Source organism: Ursus maritimus, unplaced genomic scaffold (assembly GCF_017311325.1).
Source record: "Ursus maritimus isolate PB19 unplaced genomic scaffold, ASM1731132v1 scaffold_14, whole genome shotgun sequence".
NCBI classification, from domain to species: Eukaryota; Metazoa; Chordata; class Mammalia; order Carnivora; family Ursidae; genus Ursus; species Ursus maritimus.
This window is the reverse complement of record NW_024423786.1, coordinates 41479134-41502484: the sequence shown is the minus strand read 5'-3', so window position 1 is coordinate 41502484 and position 23351 is coordinate 41479134. Positions and strand designations below refer to the sequence as shown.

Below are 23351 nucleotides of genomic sequence, written 5' to 3'. Positions count from 1 at the left end.
GGGGCCAGACCCAACAAGAAAGCACAGAGCCCAGCACTGGGGTGGCGGGGGTCCCAGCACCACCCACCTCTCAGCACAGAGCCATTCCCATTTTTGATGACAAGTGAGGTGGCAAGGACCCTACAGGGCTGCCTGTGTGGACAGCAGGAACCCACTCTGTAAACTGTCAAGTCACAGAGGGGCACACACACGCGTACCCTGTGGACTTGAAAAGGCCCCATACCGTTTGAGATCAGCTCCCAATGAGGGGCCTGTACCTGGGGAGGTTCCACTCACACTGGTAAAGTTAACACAAGGCTGTGGCATCAGGGAGTCCCGCTCTTCCTCTGGGGAGGGTCTCCCCCTCCTGTTGTACCCCCTCAAAGCACAGCCCGCCCAGGGAAGTTTTCTTCGGACATCAAGACCCACTACCCCATGTGAGCAGACGCCTTCCAGCCCTGGGCCTGAAGGAAACTGCTCAGGACGGAGGACATCAAGGAGACCTGTCCATTCAGAAACCAAGTCTGATCCCAGCACAGGTTCCCAGCTGCCCTTGAGGCCCAAGTTCAAGGCTGGGTGTGGGAGGGAGGGCACGAGACCCCGGAACTCTGGCACAAAGTGCTAGGCAGACAGGAAGGTTCTTCCCACACAGCTCCTGCCCACCCCACACTTTGGACTTGCAAACTTTGCCAGGTATTTTTGATGCAAAGCAGCACCCACGCCGTGTGGAGGTGCCAGCCCTCGAGAAGTGTCGGAGGGCAGTCTGTGTGCCCGCAATCACAGGAAGAGCACCGTGTTCGGGAAACCGAGGCTGACCTGACCAGATGACAGGATCTGGCAAAGAGAAACACTCTCCATGGCCTCCGGAGAGGGGCCGCGGAGCGCACACAGGGAGGAAGCAGCTGAGGCCTCCGGGCCGAGCTCTACGTGAAGACCGACATGTGGGAGGTGGAGAGGAGAGGAAAAAGAGAGCACGAGGGATCCAGGCCGAGACAGCAGCACACACAGAGGACGCCGTCAAGAGACGCTGAAGGGCCAGAGGGGTTCAGGGAACCAGCAGGGGCTGGATGAGGCCAGGCGGCCCCAGCAGAGCCAACGCGCCAGGCATGGTTTGGACCTGATTTTGCAGGTGCTGTGGAAACATGCCATGCAAGTGGTTTGGAGAAGAGGGCTAAGCCTTAATGAGGGTCAGGAAAAAACGGCGGGGGGCTGAGTAAAAGCTGGCCAGCCAGTGGGGGAAAGGGAGCAAAGGAGACTCCGAATGGGGAGAGGGCAAGCTTTTCAGGTCTGAACAAGGCAGCCATGGGGTGAGGGGGAAGGCACGGGGTAGAGACTGTCAACACAGTGGTGGGATGACGCAGAGCTGCACACGGGCCTCACCTGTGCTTCTCGCCTTCCTCTTCCCCTTCTCTGAGCTGCTTGGTCTTGGGCTCCCCATCTTCCTTGTCCTGCAAAGGAAGGGAGAAAACCACTTGCTCGGATGGACACTCCTACTTCCAGTCCTTGACGCCCGGGGAGCGGGGGAAGAACGGGACACCTTGGGAGCCACTCACCCTGGCAAGGAGCAGCAGCTTGGCGTCACAGCCTCCGAGTGGCGCACAATACCGGAGCCTCACTGCCCAGCCTTCCACTCGCCCCCCACACGCCCACAGAACTTAACACCGGCAACCCCAGCCCAGGCCAGGCCCACGGTGACAGGAGGAGCTAGGAGGTTCCAGTGGAGACATGTAGCTGGTCAGTGACCCCTTCGTGGGTCTGGATGGAGCCACCTGCTGAGCGGGGAAGGGCAGTCACCAGAGACCAGGGTGGGGCAAAAGCTTGGGCCTCCTGACCCCGCCTCCAGGCCAGGGGCCTCTCCAGAAACACCTACTTGCTCACCTTAAGGAGCAGTGTAACTCCAACTAGAACCAGGCTTAGGATAAGACTCCTGCCATGTATTCAGGGCATGGAGGAGGGGAACTAGTTTGAAGTTTCTATGGGAAGAATTTCTTCTAAATCTGCTTCTTTCTTTTTTTCTTTTTTTGTCTTCCTCCTGCCCCCATCTGCTTGCACGTCTCCAGCCTGGTGCAGCACATACTCGTTCTCCAGGGACACCAGGGGCCGCAACAGAGGATACCACCACGCTGCTTCCAGCAGCAGAAGCAAGTGTCCTCCTGGGCACTCTCCCTGACTCTGGAAGATCGGACTGGCCCCGGGGACAGACGGACATGCAGAGCCCATGCCTGTGCTCAGATGTGTGACCGTGTTCTCAGTGCACATGCTGAGGCTCTCCAGGGTCTCCGTGCCTGCCAGGACCGGCAGGGTGTCTGTGCACTTCAGTACTGGCAGCGACGTGCCTTCGACCATCTCGCTGGAGCAGTGTTCTGGGCTGCCACAGGGAGGCCGCTGTGACGTCAGAAAGAGCTAGAGCGGCGCCTGGCAGGCTTGGTTGGAGGAGCATACAACTCTTGATCTCAGGGTTCTGAGTTTGAGCCTCATGTTGGGTACAGAGATTACAAAAAAAAAAAAGAAGGAAGGAAGAAAAGAAAAGAAAAGAAAAAAAATCTTGTCATTTGCAAAGACGCGGATGGAACTAGACAGTACTACACTAAGAGAAATAAGTCAATCAGAGACAGACAAATACCATATGATTTCACTCCTACAGGGAATTTAAGAAATAAAACAGATGAACGTAGGAGAAGGGAAAGAAGAAATAAAGTAAGATAAAATCAGAGAGGGAGACAAACCATAAGAGACTTTTTTTTTTTAATATTTTTTTTATTTATTTGACAGAGAGAGAGGCAGCGAGAGAGGGAACACAAGCAGGGGGAGTGGCAGAGGGAGAAGCAGGCTCCCAGCGGAGCAGGGAGCCCGATGCGGTGCTCAATCCCAGAGTGCTGGCATCATGACCTGAGCCGAAGGCAGACACTTAATGACTGAGCCACCCAGGTGCCCCCCATAAGAGACTCTTAACTCTAGAAAACAAACTGAGGGTTGCTGGAGGGGAGGTGGGTGGGGGATGGGATAACCAGGTGATGGGCAGTAAGGAGGGCACGTGATGTACTGAGCACTGGGTGTCATAGGCAACTGATGAATCACTAAATTCTACGCCTGCAACTAATAATACAGTATATGTTAACGAAATTGAATTTAAATAAAAAATTTTGAAAAGGAAAGAGCCAGAGCTGACACATAAATTTTAAGTAAAACAGCTATGCGTACTAACTCTCCTCGAAGTTTATGCCACTGACGGCTGCCTCCCCAAGAGTGGCATTTGCTTCCCTTCCTAACAGTGATCATGATGGAGACCTGAGAACAACCAGACCCCACCATTCCTTGGCCTCACACTTACAGGGAAGGAGACCCAAACCAGGCTAGAGGCTTCTGGTCTTTTATGATGTGAAAGGATCACGATAAGCCCTTGCTCTTTCAACCCAGGGCAGCCTAGTCTCAGGGATGAAGCAGCAGGAACGGGTGACAAGCCACATGAGAGAGGTAAACACGGTTCTGTGGGGTGGGGTGGGGTGGGGAGGGGAGGGATGGACAGAATGTGGGGGCTACAGGTGTAGGAAAGGCCTTCGTGGAGCAGGGCGCAGCATGAGCAAGGGTGGGTGTGGTCTGCAGAACACCCAGGTGGCTGGAGTAGCAGGCCTGGTGAAGGTGAATGCTGGTCAAGTTATCAAGGCAGGGGGCCAGTCACAGAGGGCTCTGACCAGTGTCCTAAGGCACTAGGAGCCAGCGGAAAGGCTGGCGGAGCTGTTGGCAGAAGGACCTTTCCTAAGATCCTAGCCACCTCGCTGGACAAGCAACCCTGGGGAAGAGAGGCTTTCCCTTGGTGATGGTGAAAGAGGGAAGGGAGGACAGAGCACAAATTCTCAAATGAGAAACAAGCTAGGGTTCTTTATGTGGCCCACAGGGCTGTGGGGGTCTGGGTACGACCTTCCACGGAGGCCCAACGGACACACGTACCCCTCTCCCTGACGAAATGCCAGTGGATTAAGCAAGCCATAAACCCAGTCAAAAAAAAAAAAAAAAAAAAGCTGCTTCCAACTGCCACCCAGCAGACTCCCTGATGGCCGGCCTCCCCTTGGTGAGTAAGGACAGAGGTGGAAGGGCAGAAAAAGGCTCAGCTTTCCCCAGTGGGGGCTGGTGGGCAACTGCACAGGCAGGCATCTTTCCATGGGGCTCTGTTAACCGGGACCAGCTGGCAGAGGAGGGTGGAGACGACAGGACCGGCCTCTGGGAACCAGTCCTTCGCAAACACCATGCCCCTTCTCGGCAGCCACCGCTGTCCTGGAGTCCCAGAGACACTGGAGTGCCTTGGCACAGGCTGGTTAATCATTAATAAAAGAGAAAACACACAACTATCTCTGTGACATTTTAAAGAGTGCCCAGCAGTCTGGTGGGTGGGCCGCACCGTTACCTCTGCCCACGGCCTGAGGTTAAGGAGGACCCCAGCCTGGGCTGCTGTGTGAGAGCAGGTGCTCAGGAACCGTCAAGAGATGAGTGTGGGGCAGGAGCCAGGTAACACATAAACAGGCCACAGAAATGCAAGGACGAGGTGCGCTCCAGTCTCCACGCACAACAGCAACTCAGACTGGACAGTGAGCATTCGTGAGCGGGGAAACAGCTCCTGGGTGACCCTGGCCTCGGTCCCAAGGCAGGACACTCGTTACCTGGGATGGCGGCAGGAGGTGGAGACCACCCTCATGGCCCACCCCAGCCTAAGAGACTCAAAGGGTCCCCAGAACTGAAGGCCCCCAGGGCTGTCTCCGAGGTCCTCAGTTCAAGCCACAGGGAGCCTGGCAAGTGGCCATGAGGGAAAGGGAAAAGATTTGCCTGAGGCCACAGAGCCTGTCCGTGGTGGCTGCAGGTGTGGATCAAGGCCCTTCTGACCCCTGCCCTGTGTTCTCACCAAGGAGAGAGATGAGAGAGAGTGTATGGAGAGTGGCACTCAGTTTCTAAAACAGCTCTGAGCCCAGCCACCTCTCCCCTGCTCCCCGATGGTTCAGGGCTGGCTCAGAGCTGGCTCAGGCCGGCCGCAGCCAGCCTGAGTCCAGGGCCAGGCCCTGGGGCACACCCTCGGAGGGCAGGCAGGGCCCGAGGGGCACAGCATCCTAGGGAATTAGGAGACACCACACCCACCCCGAGACTGTTAAATCTCACTGCTTAACCCCTTCCCCCACCACCCTTCCCCAAATCTCCCACCTCTCTCCCTCCTTCCCAGTCCCTGTTCTCCGGCCCCTGCCCTCTCCCAGGCCGCCTCCACAGGCGCCCACTGCCACTCAGCCCACAGCTGGCTCCCGGGCTTGCCTGCCAGCCTGCCAGGAGGCTGCCCCTCTGCCCCCAAGAACACAGCTTCCTGCTGCACTCCCTGCTTTTCCTCTTCCACCTCCCCTAAGTTTCCCTCTGCTTTACCATCCGCATCCCACATGCCCACCTCATACCACGCGGCGCCTCTGCTCAAAGCTCTCCTTGGCTCCCAAGCCGATCAGGACAACATCCATTCTCTTTGAGGGGCAGCCTCATGAGGCCTCAGCACTCGGCCCTGCAGCCCACTTGCACTCGTCCCGTCCAGAATACCCTGACACCACAGCCGCTGTCTCTCAAATCCTGATATGCCCATTCTCACAGCCCCGAAGAAAACCCACCCTCTGGCCAATTCGGGAGGTCAGCTCAAAGGCCACTTCCTCCAGGCAGCCTTCTGAGGTTCCCAGACAATATACGAGTCACTCCTCTAGGCCCAGGCATGTGGTCATTCCTGTTCATATCCAGGCCTCCCTCAAGTCTATCATGTCTTCCTCAAGTCTGGGGGCATCTCCTGGAGCCCCTCCTGGCCTGGACTAGACAACCTTCATCAACTGTTTTGACAACTTAACTACTCTCTCCACCAACTCCAGGAGAGCCAAACTCCTGGAAACAGTGGTGGCCGAGGGCAGGAAAGCCACATCCTGGACTGGGGTCCTCTTGCCTGTTCCTGGAAATGCCTCCCATAGCCTGCAGGGGAAAGGGGTCTCTGATGCAAGACTTAAGGGGCCTCAGAACAGCCCCGCCCAAAACAGAGACCGACTGAGCCTTTTCATACTGTTTGAAATCCTTTTGCCAGAAACCAAATTTTTTACAAATAAAATAAGGGTTGTGCAAGATTGGTATTACTTCTTCCTTAAATCTATGATAAGACTTCAGTGAAGCCATCCTGGCCCAAAGTTTTCTTTGTGAGATTTTAGATAGGGGGCTCTATAGATTTTCTATTTCTTCCTGAGTCAGTCTCATTAATTCATATCTTTCAAGGAGTATCCATTTCACCTAAGTTACTAGATGTATTAGCATAAGACCGCTTATGATAGTCTCTTATTATCCCTTTAATGTCTGTAGGATCTGTAATGATAGCCATTGACATCGACACCTCTGTCTTTTTCTCTGTTAGATCAGCTAGAGGGGCTCCTGGCCAGCTCAGTCAGTAGAGCAGCAACTCTTACTCTCGGGGCCATGAGTTCAAGCCCCACGTTGGGTGTAGAGCTTACTTAGAAAAATAATAAAATATTAGACCAGCTGGAGGTTTATCAATTTGGGGACATTCCAGACTTGGTGTTTTAACAATGTGTTTGCTCCTCAACCCCTTCCCAGAAGAAGCCCTCATTAGCTGAGTACCCCTGCAGGGAAGGGGGGGAGTACATCAATCCATATTTCCTGCCTGAACCCCATTAGAAACTCAATCAACCATCAGAAATGCAGATGGTGGGGGGAAGTTGCTGCCTCTCCTCCTGCTGCCCTCCCCATCCAGGCAAAGACTGGGGTCCCTCTTCCCTCGTAACTCCGCTCCCCTTTGCGTGCTGGGTCTACCCTGGGCACAAAAATAAAGGAAACAAGAACGCTGTCCTCAAGGATCTCAAATCTACTTAAAGGAACAGACTCAGAAAATGTAACTCTGTGCCATGAATGGTAAGGAGGACTTTATCACATGTTTTGTACGCCTGGGGAACTGGCAAGGGATAGGTGTTGTCAGAGAAGGAGGTAACCCTTAACCTCGGCTCTAAATGTCCAACGGGAGATTACCAAGCAGCTGAAGGATGGTAACTGCCTGGTAAAGCCATGAGAGCAGAGTAAAGGCACTGTCCAGACCTGCAGCCCCCCCCCCATGGCTGCTTAGCCAGGACTGGGGGAGGTCAAGGCTGGAGGGGGCTGACAAGGCCTTCCTCCAGGGCTGTGGGGAGGCTTAGCCCAGCCAAGGCCAATACTCTCAAAGGGCACTGTGGCAGCCTGGAAGGGGAGTTGTGGGAGAAGATGGGAAGACCAGAGGCCAGGTGAGACGGTCCACTCCCAGCATGGACCTGTCCCAGCCTGCTGCTGGCTAAGAGTTAATGAGGGTTGGGAACTGCCATGGGGGCAATGGTGCTGAAGGAGGAGCTCTCGGGCAGAGGGGAAAACGAACAAGCCCCTCCCTCATCCCAAGAGGAGCTGCTGCCTAGGGTTCTTCCTTCCAGAAGAGAAAGAAGGAGGCAGGAAAGGGTTAATAGAGACACTCCAATCTCTGGTCTAGGTTCCCCTACCACTAGCCCGTAACTGAAGCAGCTGCAGACCCGCGGACCCGACAGAAACTCCCAGGTACAGAAACCCTTTCCATTGCCCAGGCAAACACGCCTCATTAGCTCTGGGTATGCCTGGGGAGCTGTTCATGGAAATGGCCCTTCTGGTCAACTATCAAGAAAGAAGAAGGCCCCAAACCTAGTCCCCTGAGAAGAGGGGAAACTGGCCCCACCTTGAGCCTTTCTGGTTGATTTGGGCCCAGGGTGGGGAAAAGTCAAGGCGAGATAGGCACAGGAAGGGGGTGAGGGGGACAGGAAGGGACTGCAAACCTGGCAGGTTTCACAATCTCACCCTGTTGCTCATCCTCAGAACCAGAGCAGCCCCACGTCGGGTGGAGAGACTTCCTGTCGGGTGCGGCTAGGACGGGCACTGTGCTCCAAGGGCACATAGGGGGCAGGGCAGGCACCCAGTGTCTGACTCACCCTGAAGATGCAGTGATAAACCCAGGGCTGAATGCCACCACACCTGGGCACAGACACTGCACAGTTCTCGACTGCCCAGAAACAGAGGAAAGGGTGGGAGGGAGGTTCTGAGTCTCCCGGGCAAGCAATGATCCCAACAGGACCCCCAACTCGGGGTTCCCAGCACTCAGTTTGCTGCAGGGACTACCTGGCCTGTATGTGCACTCTGCTCAGCAGGTGGGGAGTCCCTCGAGGGCAGGTACCTGCCCTGCCAGTCTGTACCCACGAACCAGAACCCACCTACAGCAGGTACCGCGTGTAGCTCACAGACTCTGGGCCGGACCCTGCCTGGCAAAGCCCAGCTCCATTTCAGCCTGCTGTGTGACCTTGGGCAAGTTACTCAACCTGTCTGGCCTCGGTTTCCTCTTCTATGAAAACAGACACTATCACACTTGTGTCACGGCACTGCTACAAGAGCGGAATGGCCAGGGAGGAAGGAGAAGAGCCTGCAGCCTGGGTGGACATGGCCGCAGCCCCTGAAGGGCAGGGAGAATGGGGCCAGGGCAGGAAGGGCAGGGCTGCAGAGAAACCGCAGGGCCGCGGGCCCAGACTGCCTGCATCTGACAGGTCATGATAAGCTTTCACTTTCATCAATCCTGAGAGCAGACAAGCTGTGCAACAACGTCTGCTTCACCGAGACGTCAGAAGATGTGTCTGCCCTTCTGCGCAGGGGGACCGATCTGATTCGGCATTCAGCGCGGCACCGGAATCCGCCTCGGAGCGTCCAGCAGGGAGGGTGGGGACGACATCCGAGAGCAGTCACTGCTCTCCTGCGGGGCAGGTGCTCCCTAGAGGCTTGTGCGCAGGGAGGACAAAGTGCCGGGGAACAGCAAGGAAGCTGGGGATAAGGCCTGCAGATAAGGGCCGGAACTAGGCCAGTGGCGCTGTGACAGAACAAGAGGGTGCCTGAATGCTCTGGGGGACAAGGAGGAGTCAGACGACTGACTCCAGGTTTGGAGCGGGACTCGCAGGGAGAAGAAGGCCCCTGTGACCACAAAGGGGGCGGTGCTCAGGGGACCGAGAGCAAGGGCGCGGCGGCTCTCGGGCGGACCAGGCGCAGGCCTGGAGTCCAACGGAGGCCGGTGCAGACACAGGCCGGGGGGCCAGCGAGGTGTCCCCGCCTCAGAGAAGAGGGCCCGCTCCTCAGCAGAGGCGGGGCCGGCCCCACCACCCAGGCCCCCGTCACCGGCCCGGCCCCAGGATGGTGGCTGGCGCCCTGCATGGGGCAGACGAGGGTGCGGGGCTGGCCCCAAGCCAAGCCTCCCGCTACTCTTGCCACAAGCACAGCCGGGACACGGCAGACAACGCCTCCAGCAGATTATCGGTTAACAAATATTGACTGGCTCCCTTGTGCTACGGACGGCACATCAGGTCCTGGGGAGGAAAAAGAACAGAACGAGGGCACCTAGTGCTCAGAGACCCAGGGTGGGGGTGGGGGGACACTTTCAGCCTGGGTCCAGGGACGGGATCCCAGAGGTCACCGGTCAGACACACACACAACAGGCCAGGTGTGGAAAGGCTCATTTTTCTGGAGTTAGGAATCCACAGCTCTTCAGATTCTCAAGGGGGCAGTGAGCGGGAAGGTGTGGAGCACTGAGGAAAGGGAAGGTGTCAACAACATGATGGTGTCGTGGGGGGTGCGGGGGGGGGGACGTCTCTGGGTGCCACGGGAGGTGTCTGGGGAGGCTCTCCAAAGGAAGAGAGCCTGTCCTGCACCTCAAGGAGTGGGAGGCAGGGGAAGGGCAGGAGAGGGAACAAGGAGCACCCGGAGGTGCAGAGGCCTGGGAGGGCCCCCATGGTCCCCCCCCCATTCCCAGCAGAAAAGCAGCCCTTGAAAGGTCATGCTGAGGGTGGGGCAAGGACCAGCGCTGCCCGCCCTTTCCCTCACACAGAGCTGGCCTGAACCAGTTCCTCGGGGCAGCCAGCAAGGCTCCAGGCTCCTGCAGGGCCCTCCCTGTAGGGGATGCTGTGGGCAGAGCACAGACTGCACCCCCACAGCTTAGCAGTGCTGGCGCCCAGGGCCAAACCACAGGACCTCCCTGTGTCCTCCCCCGTGGAGCACTGAGGGTAGGGAACCTGGGTCCACCCTCAGGTGCAGGGCTCCATGTGACACCCACGGTGGGAGACAAACTGCCGGCATCCTGGGGTCCTGCTGTCCAACAGCGATGGGCCTGACCTGAACCCCGCCTCTCGCTGCACAACCCTGGGGAACCAGCTCTTCCCTCTGTTTTCAGCTCCCCACCCCTGCCCTGCCTGCACCCCCACAAACAAGCAAACAAGAAAGCAGACAGCCAGTTGAGTTCTAGGAACCAAAACAGACCTAGCAGGGACCCAGGACTCAGGGCCCAGATCCAGGCTGGGAAGCAAAGGACCGACTAGGATCAGCCCAACCCACGGAGAAACTGATCCCGCCTAACGCTGGGAACGGAAGGCATCAGCCTTTTCTAAGGGCGCTTTATTTTTTGCCAAGTTTCTGTAGATGACAAACGCGCAATTTTTTTAAAACTGAAGCTCAAATTAAGAATGACCTGTCCGAGTCCCCAGGGGATGAAGGACCAGGGCCCCAGGCTGGAAGCACAGGTACCGCGTGTGCGAGGCCTCCCCACAGCAGCCTTCACTCTGCACATCACACTGCAGGGAGGCCACAGACAGCGGGTGGGCCTCAGCCCCTTCCCTGGCTCTGCGGCCTGAAGGTTACACCCACGTTCAGCAGAAGGGCTTTCTTCCCAGGCAGGCCCTCCATCGAGAACTGTCCCAGGCGTTTGATTTTACCTGGATGTGCCCACATGAGAGTTTGTCATCTGTCTTCCCTCCTCGACTGGAAGCTCTGAGAGGCCTGTCCGTCACTGTCCCCCAGCACCTGGCACCTAACAGCAGCTGGGCTACCAGCAAAGGAGAGAAGGAGCAACCCAGGGGAGGCGGGACACACGTGCTACTCTTCCCCTTACAGACAACTGCATGCATCAGGCATCACTAGGCCTGCCTCCTGGACGCGAGGCCTGAGGCTCAGTGGCCCCTAACTCAGGTCCATGCGTGTCAGAGCCCTAGCCTTCCCACCGGTTTGGGGACCCAGCCAACAGAAGCCCACCCAGTTCCCTGCTGCCACATATGCGGTTCTCTCTACCACATCCATCTGCGTGCTCACCGCCGAGTTGTCTGTTCTGTCCTCCCTCCGACAAGCACCCGCACCCCTGCTTCTCTCCTGTAGACTGAGGGCAAAAATCTCAACCGAGGATCCAATCTAACTAGGCCCATCAAATCACAAGACTTCCCAGTAGAAGGGGAGCCCTGGGGAGGGCTGCCCTCCCCCCCCCCGTTATTCATCCCTGCTCTGCTGCATTTCCTATAATAATCACACTCATAATGGTATGCCAGGCAATTAATTACCCAATTAATTGACGTAATCATTACTTAACTAATCATCATAAAAATCTAGGGATGCCTGGGTGGCTCAGTCGATCAAGCATCTGCCTTCAGCTCAGGTGATAATCCCAGGGTCCTGGGATCGAGCCCTGCGTCGGGGTCCCTGCTCAGCGGGGAGTCTGCTGCCCCCTCTCCCTCTGAACCCTGCCCCTCGTGCTCACACACACACACTCTCTCTCAAATAAAAAAAAAAAAAAATCGAGTAAGGTCAGCAGTGCTTTCTTTCTTTCACAGATTAGAAAAATGGAAGTCTGGGGCAAGTAAGCAGCCCACCCAGTGTCACACAGCTTGGGCGGCCAGGGTCCAAAGGCCAGGGTGGGCGTCCAGCCTGGGCTGCTCCCCCGTAGAAGCTGGCCCTCTGCTCTGGCCATCTTCCCACGCCCACCTCAAACACACAGGGCATCTCACTGGTGTCTCACGGCATGTCAGCGTCAGCCTCACACCACCTCACATCTCCTCCTGGTGTCACTTCAGAGAGACATGACCAAACCATCAGGAGCCCCAGATACGGCCATTTCTGGGCCGGGAACTTCAAACCCAGAAAAGCACAAGGAGATAAAAGAGCGGTGCACGGAGAGGTGCTCACAGCTATCTTTCTCCTAACAGGGAGAACTGGAACAGCGAGCTGAGTCCGACTTGCTCGTGCACCTGGCCTGTGCGGTCATGGAAACAGGACCATGACACAGAACATCCAGGACTGTGAGAGGCGTGGAGCCCACACACACAGCCACGAGCCCAACCACGGCAACATGACGCGCACGAGCCCCCAGACTTCACGGGCTCACACAGGACTGTGGGTAGTATTTTTTCCATTTCCTTTCATTCTGCTGTCAAAATGATTTAATAACAAAATGATCTAAAAACAAAAGCGGCCAGAGGAACCCAGTTGCCTGTGGCTCCCTGTCTCGACTACTCACGCCCTAAACAGCCCCTCCTGACCTTCACCTGGCTCAATGGGAAAGCAGGAAGCCATGGCTGGCCCTCCGGCCCCACACAGCCCAGTTGATGTTTAGTGACCTTTCTCGAGCCTAAGAACACACAAAACCCAAAGGACCAGCATGCTGCAGGGCAGGGGCGGGGGCGGGGGGGTGGAGAATGACTGAGGCCTGCACACGCCAGCGACCCTCTGTGGCCCGGGACTGGGGCCAGCACGTGTCCTCCAACCAGGCCAGACAGCCTCCCCGTCCAGGACCAAAATTTCAGTTAAGAAACGAACTGATGGTGAACGATGAGGTTACCCTCCCCGCCCTCTCACCCTGCCCCACCATTTCCCGTTTTTTTGAGGGGGAAAGCGCCTCTCCGCCACAAAGCAGAACTGGCAACCACCAGGACTTCCTCACCATGGTACAGCTCACAGCTGGAGCAAGAGCAAGCACGTCACAAAGGCCAAGAGTAAGGCCCACGGAGCTCAGAAGCCCCCTGCCCTGGTAGGAGACAGCACTGGGCACTGGGGGGCCGGCCTAGAACCCCCTTCCCGCGGCCTCAGTGTGGACAGCTGGAGTCAGGAAGCACTGCACGGGGGCCCAGCTGGCCGGTTTTGGACAATGGAATAGCCACCCAGAGTCTCTGGTCCTGAGGACATGCCGCTGGTGTCTTGACCCTCCTCAGATCTGTCCTCTGCACGTGAACTCTGGATGGTGGACGGGATTCTCAGCCTGAGCCCCAGACGGAAGAGGGAACCTGTCCACGGTGTGTTCACCATCCTTGGATCCAAGGGAAATAGCAAGCAGGGGCCTGAAAACCCCAGCGAGTGGCCCTGAAAATCACACCCTTCCCCCCTCCCCCCACACCAGGTCCGCGTGCCTGTTCACACCAGTGCTGGGTCCCCAAACCGTTCCCGGACAGCCGCCAACAGGACCACATCAGGGCCCCTGTTATCCACGTGACGCCACTGGCTTGGCTCAAAGCCTGTGATAACAAGGTGTGCAGTTTTGCCGCGGGGGCAGGTGTCAAAGCGCCCCCAGTCCACGCCTGCACAACTGATTTTGGAAACTTCGTGGTCCGGACAGACTTCACACCCAGTCAAGTTCATCTTGCTGGGTCTGGCTACACACTACAGACTTTTAAGGAGAGGCAAGTCGGCTTCCCCCTGAGAAAAATCTCAGCCCAGCCAAACCCACATGCCTATCCAGCTGCTTCATTTCTCCACTCAAATATTGTCATCCGGCAGACAGAAAGGTGACGAAGACATGACGGTGGCCTTCAGGGGGCTCGGGGCAGATGAAAGGGGAAGCAGACAGGTGCACGGAGAGTAACCCTATAGCACGTCCCAAGTGACCGCCGTGGCTTCCAGGGTGCTGCGGGAATGCCCAGGGACTAAGAGCCGATGAGATGAAACCCAACTCCCCTGGAAGAAGCGTGGGCTGTCCGGGGAGGGCAGAGCGGGCAGGGCAGGGGTGCTAGAGTAACTGGGAGGAGCAGATGTGGGGAACCTGAGCCCTGTGTCCGTGGAGAGGGAAGGAGGAGCCCGCATGGGAAGGCTTGCTCCAGGGGCTGCCGACTTTACCCACAGCTCTGAGAAGCCGGCAAAAGCCGGACAGGCAGGGAGGGACCAGAGTGTTATTTATAAAGAGCATGAGAAAAGGACCAGAAAGGGAAGGGCGAGAGTCACCGGTTGAAGCTGCTGAGAAATGAATCGGATATGGGTCAAGGGAGCCACTTTCTCAGCCCCAGGACGGCAGCCGGCAGCTGCCTGTGAGTCTGTGCGGAGGGACAGCCCCTTCCCCCTATGCTGCTCAGGAAGCCACACACCCTTCCCCCGCACACGTACAGGGCCTCTGCCCCTCTCTCACCCCCCGCTTCCCTGGGCCCGGTATTGTCATCCCAGCACCCCCTCAGTTCGGAACTAAGGGACCCACTCAATGGCCCACAGCAGATAAGAGATAGGTCAGCCCTTAAACCGAGGTTTTCTGATTGCATCATGCTTCCAAAACTCTTTCAAATAAGGTCTGGGTGTGCGTTTGGCACAAGAGCCAGAGAAGTGTGACCACGTCCATTCTTACCAAATGAGAAAAGAAAGAAAACCACAAACTGTTAGGGCTGCAAGAGCCTCAGATAACATCTGGTCCGGGATGAACTAGATTCAGTGGCCCACGGAACGTGTTATAAATAGAACCTACCAAATTGGAATCTTCCAGGCTAAGACCTGGAAGTCTAAATGTTCCCAGAGACTGCCCGCCACCAGGGTCACGATTCTACCACACTGTCCAACTGAGGAGGCTGGGAGTCAGACTACGTCCCTCCTCTTACAGAGGCTGACCCAGAGGAGGAAGGGACCTGGATGAGACCACAGCAAGCTGCCTGAGGGCTACTGTGGAGACCGGGGAGGGCTCTGGACACAGAGCAGGCAGGATGGCAAGAAACACCGAGAGAACGCTCACACAACAGAAACATCCCAGGGCAGCAGAAGGTCCAGGGAAAGACCTCAGGCTGCCTGACTTCCAGCTGGCCCGTCTGTCTAGGTTACCCTGTCGCCTGGAGCCATGAGGGAAGGAGACTGGGACCCGAGTGCCCATCATTCTACGGGCCACCTGGTACCTGTGTCCCTCCCTTACTTGGGGAGCTGTGACTGAGGCTTGGGGAAGGAAGAGCCAGCTGCAAGTCCAGAGGCTGAAAGTGCGCCACAGTCGCTTTCCCAGCGGGGGCAGGGGTTTCTCTCTGGTGGCAGCTGTAGCACCACGGACTCCAGGGCTGCCACGGGGCACGCTGCAGTCTCAACCTGGAGGCAGTAGGGCTTCCTCACTGAGCCACTCCTGAGAAATGCTGGGCTTCTTTTAGGCTGCGTACCTCCAAGGCTGGCTCTCTCTCTCTCTCTCTCTCTCTTTTAATAGAGGGGGAGGAGAGGGAAGGGCAGGGACACAATCCTAAGCAGGCTCCATGCCCAGCACTGAGCCCGACGCGGGGTTCAATCTCACAACCTTGAGATCATGACCCCAGCTGAAATCAAGAGTTGGATGCTTAACCACTGAGCCACCTAGGCACCTCTGGTTCTCTCTCTCTTTTTTTTAAACCAACCAACCAACCAGCCAGAACAGACTTCCGTTGCTTGCAACTAAGTACCCTGGCTATACGTGACCATTTACAGCAATAACCTAATAGCCAAGTATACACAGTGCTTTCAGGACTCAAAGCTGTCTTAGGTCCCACAGCTCATCGGATCCAGAGGGAGACCCTGGGATGCAAGCAGAGCAAAGGTTCCGATGCCCACTTTGCAAATGGAGACGCTGTGCACAGGGTGTGAACTGTTTTGTGCACTTGGCCCCGGCATCCCCGCCAAGTCCATCCCAAAGGCCAACCGCTGACGCAAGACGGGCGCTCACACGGCCTGGGGTCCATGCATCTCCCCATCCCTCCATCCCTGCATGGAGTTGAGCATGTGATGAACAAAGCCCCAACATGGGCACCCAGGTTGGAAAAGCAAATTCTTTGGGCATGAATTCCCAGGCAAGCCAGAGGTTCACAGAGGGACAGAGTGCGCTGAAGCTTCTGGGAGACTAGAAGCTATTTTAACCTCCAATCAGCTGCTTCTCGGAGTGTCACAGTCCGGGGAGAAGTAAAGGTAAGACAGCTGCCTCCTCTCTGGTGTGATCTACAAGTGATAAAATCCTAATTGAAACCAAATTTAAACTACAAGTCAGAACTGGCACATTTATTTGTGGGAGGAAATGCTGCTTAAACAAGGTCTTTTAATCCTCACCTACACATATTTCCTCGAGAAGCCAAGTGTACTTTTTTAAACCCTGGGCTGGGCTGAGGAGCTGAGAAGGCAGAAGAGCACAAGGAAGCAGGCCGACGCGGATCAGCCTGCTGTGCGCCGCGGCGGACCTGGGCGATAGCTGGCTTCGCGGGGTGGCACTCGCCTCAGCTGCAGAGAGCTGATAAACGAGAGTGGACGTGGTGTGAGGAGCCCTGCGCGGTGGCCCGCACAGAGTAGGCCCTCCGTGGGTAGGCGCCAACCGTGGTGATGATGGGGATGACCTCAGCGTGAGGCCCATGACATCCCACCCCCCAAGCCAGGCTCACTCCCCCCACCCCACTGCCGAAAAGGGTCCCAGAGCAGATCCGCACAAGCATGCCTCTTCCCTTCCCTGAGTTCACCCGGAGCAGCCACCAGCGTCACCCAGGGGACGACCCAGCTCTTGCCCTTGGGTGGCCCAGTGTAGAAGGGCAGATCCTACATGCTTGCAGAGAACGCGAGTCCAAGTCAGAAAAGGCTAGCCACAGGATGCGGGGGACCTGGAGGAGGCAGAGGGCTCCCACAGGTGGTCTTCCCGAATTCGCACTCCCTCCCTACCTGCCTGCTCTGCCCTTGCCCCTCCTCTTCTTCCGCGCCTCCAAACAGCTATCACCTTCCATGCCCTGCACTCAGTCCCTCCTCGGGGAAACTCAGAACACCCAGCACTGTCAGGCTCCATCTTGAGAGCTGTGCAGCCTGGGGCACGGAGCCCAAGTGCGGGCATGCCCCAGAAGCCAACCAAGGAGATAAGGTGGGGTCAGCGCACTCATGGCGGGTTCAGGAGCTCCCCGCTCCGCGCAGTGCACTGCATACTACTGTGTACAAGTGTGCCCACTAGCCCTCCGTCCAGGACGCTCACAGCTCTCGGATACCCCTCCCCAGCACAGAGCAGTGCGCTGTATTATAATCACAGTTGGTGGCACGCGGGTCCGGTCTCTCCACTGGGCCCCAGTCTGCCCTTGCTGACCTCAGTCCCCAAGGCCTTCACAGGCCTGGCACAGAGCAGGCACTCAACAGGAGGAGCAATGCTGGCCGGGTGCACAAGACGGGCTCAAAGGGCTAAGTAACCTACTCCTTGCCCCAGAGAGCCCAGCACGCTCTCCCACTCCTGACCAGTCACGGGCTCCTGGACTCAGGGCAGGAAAGTTCTGCTCTCATCTGATGGCTTCCTCGCCCAGGTAGCAAACACAGGTGCACTTTCCTTAGAACTCAATGACCCTGCAAGAACTCTAGTGGTACCCCGCCCAGAACACAGTGTGGAGGCAGGAGGGAGGGGTTGTCCTTGAAAGGACAAATGTCTTCTGCCCTAGCCACTCAACATTTACTCTAGACAGAGCAGCTCTTTAGAAGCCTGACTCAAAACAGCTCTGGAGTGTGGATTTTACTCCCCACGGGGCATCGTTACCACAGTGACCGTTTTTCCTCTTGGAATTCTTTCAAGAGTACAAGCTGTTGCTTCCCTCCAAAACAAACCCGGGGAAAAGCCAGGGCACCAGGGGATAAGGGAAGGGCCCCTGAAGGAAGCGGGCCCAGACAGGACCGAGCCACATCGAGCTCTCCGGCGGGGTCTCCTGGACATCTGCGATGGCATAGAAATGACAAGCCCCTCCCAGCTGCTTCGGGTGTGTGTGTGGGGGGGGGGGTGCTGAGGGCATGGGAGGGCTGTGAGTATGGGCGGTTGTGTGTGTGTGTTTTGGGGAGGCCCGGGCATGTGTGGGTGGGGGACGGGGTCTGGGCGCGTAGCGGGAGTGGCTGTGTGGTGTGTGGGGATTAGAGAGTGGGCAGGTATGCTACGGTACGTGCATCTCTACACACACTGAGGGTGGCTTGGGGGCGTGCAGGGAACATGGGAGGGACATGTGGGGAAGCGTGTGGGTGTGGGTTGGGGAAGCGTTCCTCACTATCCCGAGGTGAAACATGGGTCACATCTTCCCCTGAAACAAGAACATGAACTGCATGTCGAACCTGCGTGACAATACCTAGTCCTCCAGATCAACCACATCCTGGTCCAGATGTCTGCGGGGGTCCATTTACAACACACAGCTCCAGGCTGAAACCAGGGACCTGGAAGCAACTGAGGCAACTTGGATTTCTAGTGAGAACACCCCTGGTCAGTTGGTCCGGGGCCTGGACAGCATGGCCAAGTGGCTCTGGAGGCACTGGCATGGCGGGTCCCTGCCTTTCCTGCAAGTCCGAGGTAAGTCCTATGGTGAAGCACAAAGCCTGGGGGCTCAGGGTCCCGGGACACAGAATACCCGTATGGGGCCAATGCCACAGGCACTCGGAAATGCCTGAAGGCTTTGTTACATAAGTGTAAGAGTTGTCGCTGCCTACAAGGAACTGCCCGTCTACAGAGGAGCTGGCAGGAACTGGGACTGAATAACATACCCAAAAAAGGAAAAAAAAAAAAAAGCCACTATTACTACTATTTTTATAATAACTACAACGATTACCAAGATGTTGTGGGAGGTCAGCAGTATTATCAAAGATGCTGCGAGCCGACCATTCACAAGAAGACAGTCTTTCTAAAAGACAAGGGGCGCCTGGGTGTCTCAGGCATTGGGCATCTGCCTTGGGCTTAAGGTCATGATCCCAGTGTTCTGGGATCAAGCCCCACATTGGGCTCCCTGCTCGGCGGGAAGCCTGCTTCTCCCTCTCCCACTCCCCCTGCTTGTGTTCCCTCTCTCGCTGACTCTCTCTCTGTCAAATAAATAAATAAAATCCTTAAAATAAATAAATAAATAAATAAATAAATAAATAAATAAATAAATAAATAAATAAATAAATAAATAAATAAATAAATAAATAAATAAATAACAAGCGCCAGATAATAAATAGTGCTGAGTCACTGATATCCACATTGGGGGGGGGTGTCTTGATGCCTACCTCACACCACGCAAAAATAAATAAATTCTGGATGGACTGGGGGTGCCTGGGTGGCTCAGTCGGTTAAGCGTCTGCCTTGGGCTCAGGTCATGATCCCAGGGTCCTGGGATGGAACCCCCAGTTGGGTTCCCAGCTCAACAAGGAGCCTGTTTCTCCCTCTGCCTGCCTGTCCCCGTTTGTGCTCTCTCTCTTGCTCTCTCAAATAAATAAAATCTTGAAAAAAAGAATTCCAGACGGACTGGATATCTAAAGGTGAAAGGTAAGACAATAAAACAAATAAAACTTCTAGAATAGAAAAAATAAAACAAGACAAAACCAGAGACGGAGACAAACTGTAAGAGGTTCTCAATCACAGAAAACAAACTGAGGGTTGCTGAAGGGGAGGGGGGCAAGGGGATGGGGTCACTGGGTGATGGACATTAAGGAGGGCACGTGATGTAATAAGCACTGAGTATTATATAAGACTGATGAATCACAGGCCTGTACCTCTGAAACCAATAATACATTATATATTAATTAATTGAATTTAAGTTAAAAAATGAAAAAAAAAAAAACCACAACGAAACAACTTCTAGAATATAACATAAGAGAATGTCATCGTGACCTAGGAGCACGCAACTATTTCCCTAAGCAGGCCACAGAAGATGTTCAGGAAAAAAAAAAAAACCAAAACCCTGATGAACTGGATTACATAGAAATAAAGAACTTGTTTTGTTCACCAAAGAATGCAATTAAAAGGGTGAAGAGTCAAGGCCCAGAGGGGGAGAAAATGTAATACATATACAGAATAAAGGACTTACCCAGGTCTCAAAGAACACCTAGAAATTAATAGGAAAAAGTGTCCAGCCACCCAACAAAAATGGACAGGAGGCAAAAAGGCTTGAGAGGTACTTCATATAAACATATAAAAAGATACTCAACTGCATCAGTTAGGAAAGGAATGAAATTTTTTTTTTTAAAGATTTTATTCATTTATTTGACAGAGATAGAGACAGCCAGTGAGAGAGGGAACACAAGCAGGGGGAGTGGGAGAGGAAGAAGCAGGCTCATAGCGGAGGAGCCCGATGTGGGGCTCGATCCCACAACGCCGGGATCACGCCCTGAGCCGAAGGCAGACGCTCAACCGCTGTGCCACCCAGGCACCCCGGGAATGAAAATTTAAACCACAAAGGGATAACCACTACACTTCCACCAGCAGGGCCAACTAGAAAAAGACTAACCAGGGCTGGAGTATTGGAGTGCGGGTGGGAGTGTGAACCGGTTTAGCCACTGGGAGAGCTGTAGGGCAGAGTCTCCCCTATAACTAGCAAATTCTACTCCTAGGAATATGCCCAGCAGATATATGTACACGTGTTCACCAACACATGGACAAGACCGGGAACAGCAGAGTATGGCTCTAGCCTGAAAATCTAGAGTAGGACGGATCTACTGTGGTATAGTCACGCAATGGAATACTACACAGCAGGAAGATGAACTGACGGCCACACCCAACAGCTCACAGACACAACAACGAATGAAAGAAGCCAGATTCCAGAAGAGTATGTAGTGTATGAGTCCATTTATCTAAAATTCGAAAGAAATTTACACCGACCTACGGCGTTAGAAGCCCCAAGTGATTACTCCTGGGGCACGAGCACCTGGGCAGGGAGCAGGAGGGGGATGCTGGAAGGCTGTCGCCTTTCTTGATCTGAGTGACTGATGACATCATGTGTTCGATTAATAAAAATTACTGGGCTGATCTGTCTACTTTTCTCTATGTACAGTATACTTCAACTGAAAAGGGAAGTTTTTTGAATGCCACAACAGAGTTGTTAAAAACAGAATTTAAGCCCATGTAGAAACCAAAATTACTAAAATCTAAAGAGGACGAATTCTGTCTCGAGGACAAGAAGTCAGTCCTCAAAGAGAGGAAGACCTCAGGACCCCCAAGCACACCGAGAAGATGGCTACTTGGAGGGAAGCACGGCCCCTCCCCCCCTCCCGGCTCCAGGGAACAGGTGAAAACAACCGAGGGATTCGCCATCAAGGCCACAAAAGTTCTTCCGTTGCAAAAGCTAATAGAAAGATTAAAAACCAGCTTGAATTTCAAGATTCCTTTGCTTTCCAATTCCCGTCCCTGATCAGTGAGGCCTTGCAAACACCTGGTTATATCTTGTCACGTCACAGGAGTCACTCAAAGGGGCAACTGAGGCCCCAACGACGTGTCAGGAGCAAGCAACAAAGAAGGGCCTTGTCCCATGGCCTCCTGTCCAGAGGTGCTTCACACGGCTGCCTTGGCCATCACGGGCGAGCTAAACAGTGAAAGACCCAGAACGGCATGCGTCTGCCTCGAGAAGCCTGCTCTCTGAGGGAAACTCGGAAAGAAGCCCACCTCTAGCCCAGGCCAGTAGGTTCTCCCCAGGGTAGGAGACCAGTTTAAGGGACGGTCCTCTTCTCTTTGCTGCAGCCCACTGCAGGGCCCTCCCTGCACAGCTCCGAGGGGAAGCCAGAGCCATGGGGACGACACCACGGGACCCAGCTCCAGGGAGGGGACCAAGGTCAGAGGGCCAGGGGGTGGGCCCTGGGTGACACTGCCTAGGTCTCCGCTGTCACATCTGTAAAACAAAGGGGTCCTCCGCGCCAGGGTAAAATGAAAGAGCAGCAGGAAGCACAGACGTGCACGCGCACTACCCACTTCTCAACTTCCGGCACGCACCATCCCCCTTCGTCTGCGTCCTGGGAGGCAGCGTTACTGTGGCCACTCCTGGCCAAAGACTCGTGAGGCTCAGGGGCATGAAGACTTACCTACCCACGGGTCCCGGACTCAGCGGTGCCGGGTGACAAAACCCACCTGTCTAGCAGCCCCCGGAGCAGGGGACCAGGAGTGAAGCTGCCAGCCTGACTCAGGGGTAGCATTCAGCTGGTGGGACCAGCCCACCTGCAGGGAAGGGGGCAGGGGCAAAACCGCCGACCAGAAACGGAGCAGGAAGGCTGCCCACTCCGCGACGCTGGGCCAGCCCACAGAGCAAAGCCACAAGAGCACCGCCTCGGCCTGGAGCTGCCTCTCCTGAGATCAGTGAGTCTCACGAGTGAGGGCTGGGGAGACCTCAAAGCGGCGCAAAGGCCCACTTCACAGAGCGCCTGTGGCCGGGACCCCTCCGGCACCTTCCCCTCCCCACACGCTGCCCGCAAACAGCTGGACCAAGCTCGCTGGCCCAAACCCACTCCAGTCCTCCCCCCGCTTCTCTCAGCCCCACTGCACTTCCCCCCCGCCCAAGATTCCTCTGCCCCTTCCTCCTGCATGCTGCAGGGAGAGCCCTGGGCCCTACCTGCCCCCCAGTCCTCCGTCTCTGCTGTCTAAAGGTCCCCAGGGGACCTTCATCTGGCTCCAGGGCTTCAGATCCTACCCACACAAGCCTCTCTCTGCAGTCCCGAGGCCTGCCTGACAGGCTCTCTCCACTCAGATGGCTGATAGTCAGGCCTGATGTGGCCACACCAGACTCCTGGTTCCCCTTCAAAACCACTCTCTCTGCACCTCTCATCTCAGGAACGGGCCCTGCCGTCCCCCCAGCCCGCTGCCCCCACAGTCCACCTGCCGGGACATCCGGTAACCCTGAGTGCCGCTGCCTCACGGCTGAGCTAATGCAGCAGCCTCCCGCCTCCACACACACTCAGGGCAGGACCCAGCACTCGGGCCTCCAACGGCTCCCCAGCCCCGCTAGAGCGAGGTCCTGCCCCTGTGGCCCCAGCCTGCCAGGGCCTCTCTACTCCCATCCCCACCAATCCTCCAACCCTACACTTGACACCTGCCATGAAGGGGTTCCTTCTCTGCCTTAAACAAGCCAAGCTAGTTCTCCACTCAGCTTAGAACGCTCTTCCCTAGATCTGGCATCCCATCCCTGCCCCGCAACCACCACCATCTCCAACCTCCCAATCACAGCGGCCTTCCTGTCTTAGGGCAACTGCACCGGCCCTCCTTCAACATACACGCACCCCAGCACTCACAAGGCCCTGACACTCTCTTCCCTGTTCACATGTATACACTGTCTACCCACCCCTCCCACGGAAGCCCCTTGAGGCAGACAGGCAGTCTGATTCACAATCTGGATCCCCAGGCCAGGCACGCAACAGGTGCTCAATAAATACTGGTTTGATGGCTGTTTGCAGAGTTTCCCGCAGAGAGGATGAGCACCGAATGCTCCAGGGAAAGGAGGTGTTCTACTTCCTCCTGTCAAGGGAGAATGTCAAGGAAGTGATTACAGACTTGCAGAAAAATGAATCATCTGCGGATCTTTAAAAATGGATGATTTCTAGGCTCCCTA

The 23351-nt window shown here is 55.8% G+C and overlaps 1 protein-coding gene across 1 annotated transcript in view; it reads right to left on the bottom strand.

The window, feature by feature from the left end:
- The window catches only part of CCDC12 (coiled-coil domain containing 12), a 51049-nt gene that overhangs the window by 15921 nt on the left and 11777 nt on the right, over positions 1-23351 (bottom strand). The window contains exon 2 of the mRNA XM_008703860.2: positions 1360-1427. Within this exon, the coding sequence (XP_008702082.1) occupies positions 1360-1427 (68 nt within the window). The remainder of the gene's footprint in view (positions 1-1359; positions 1428-23351) is intronic.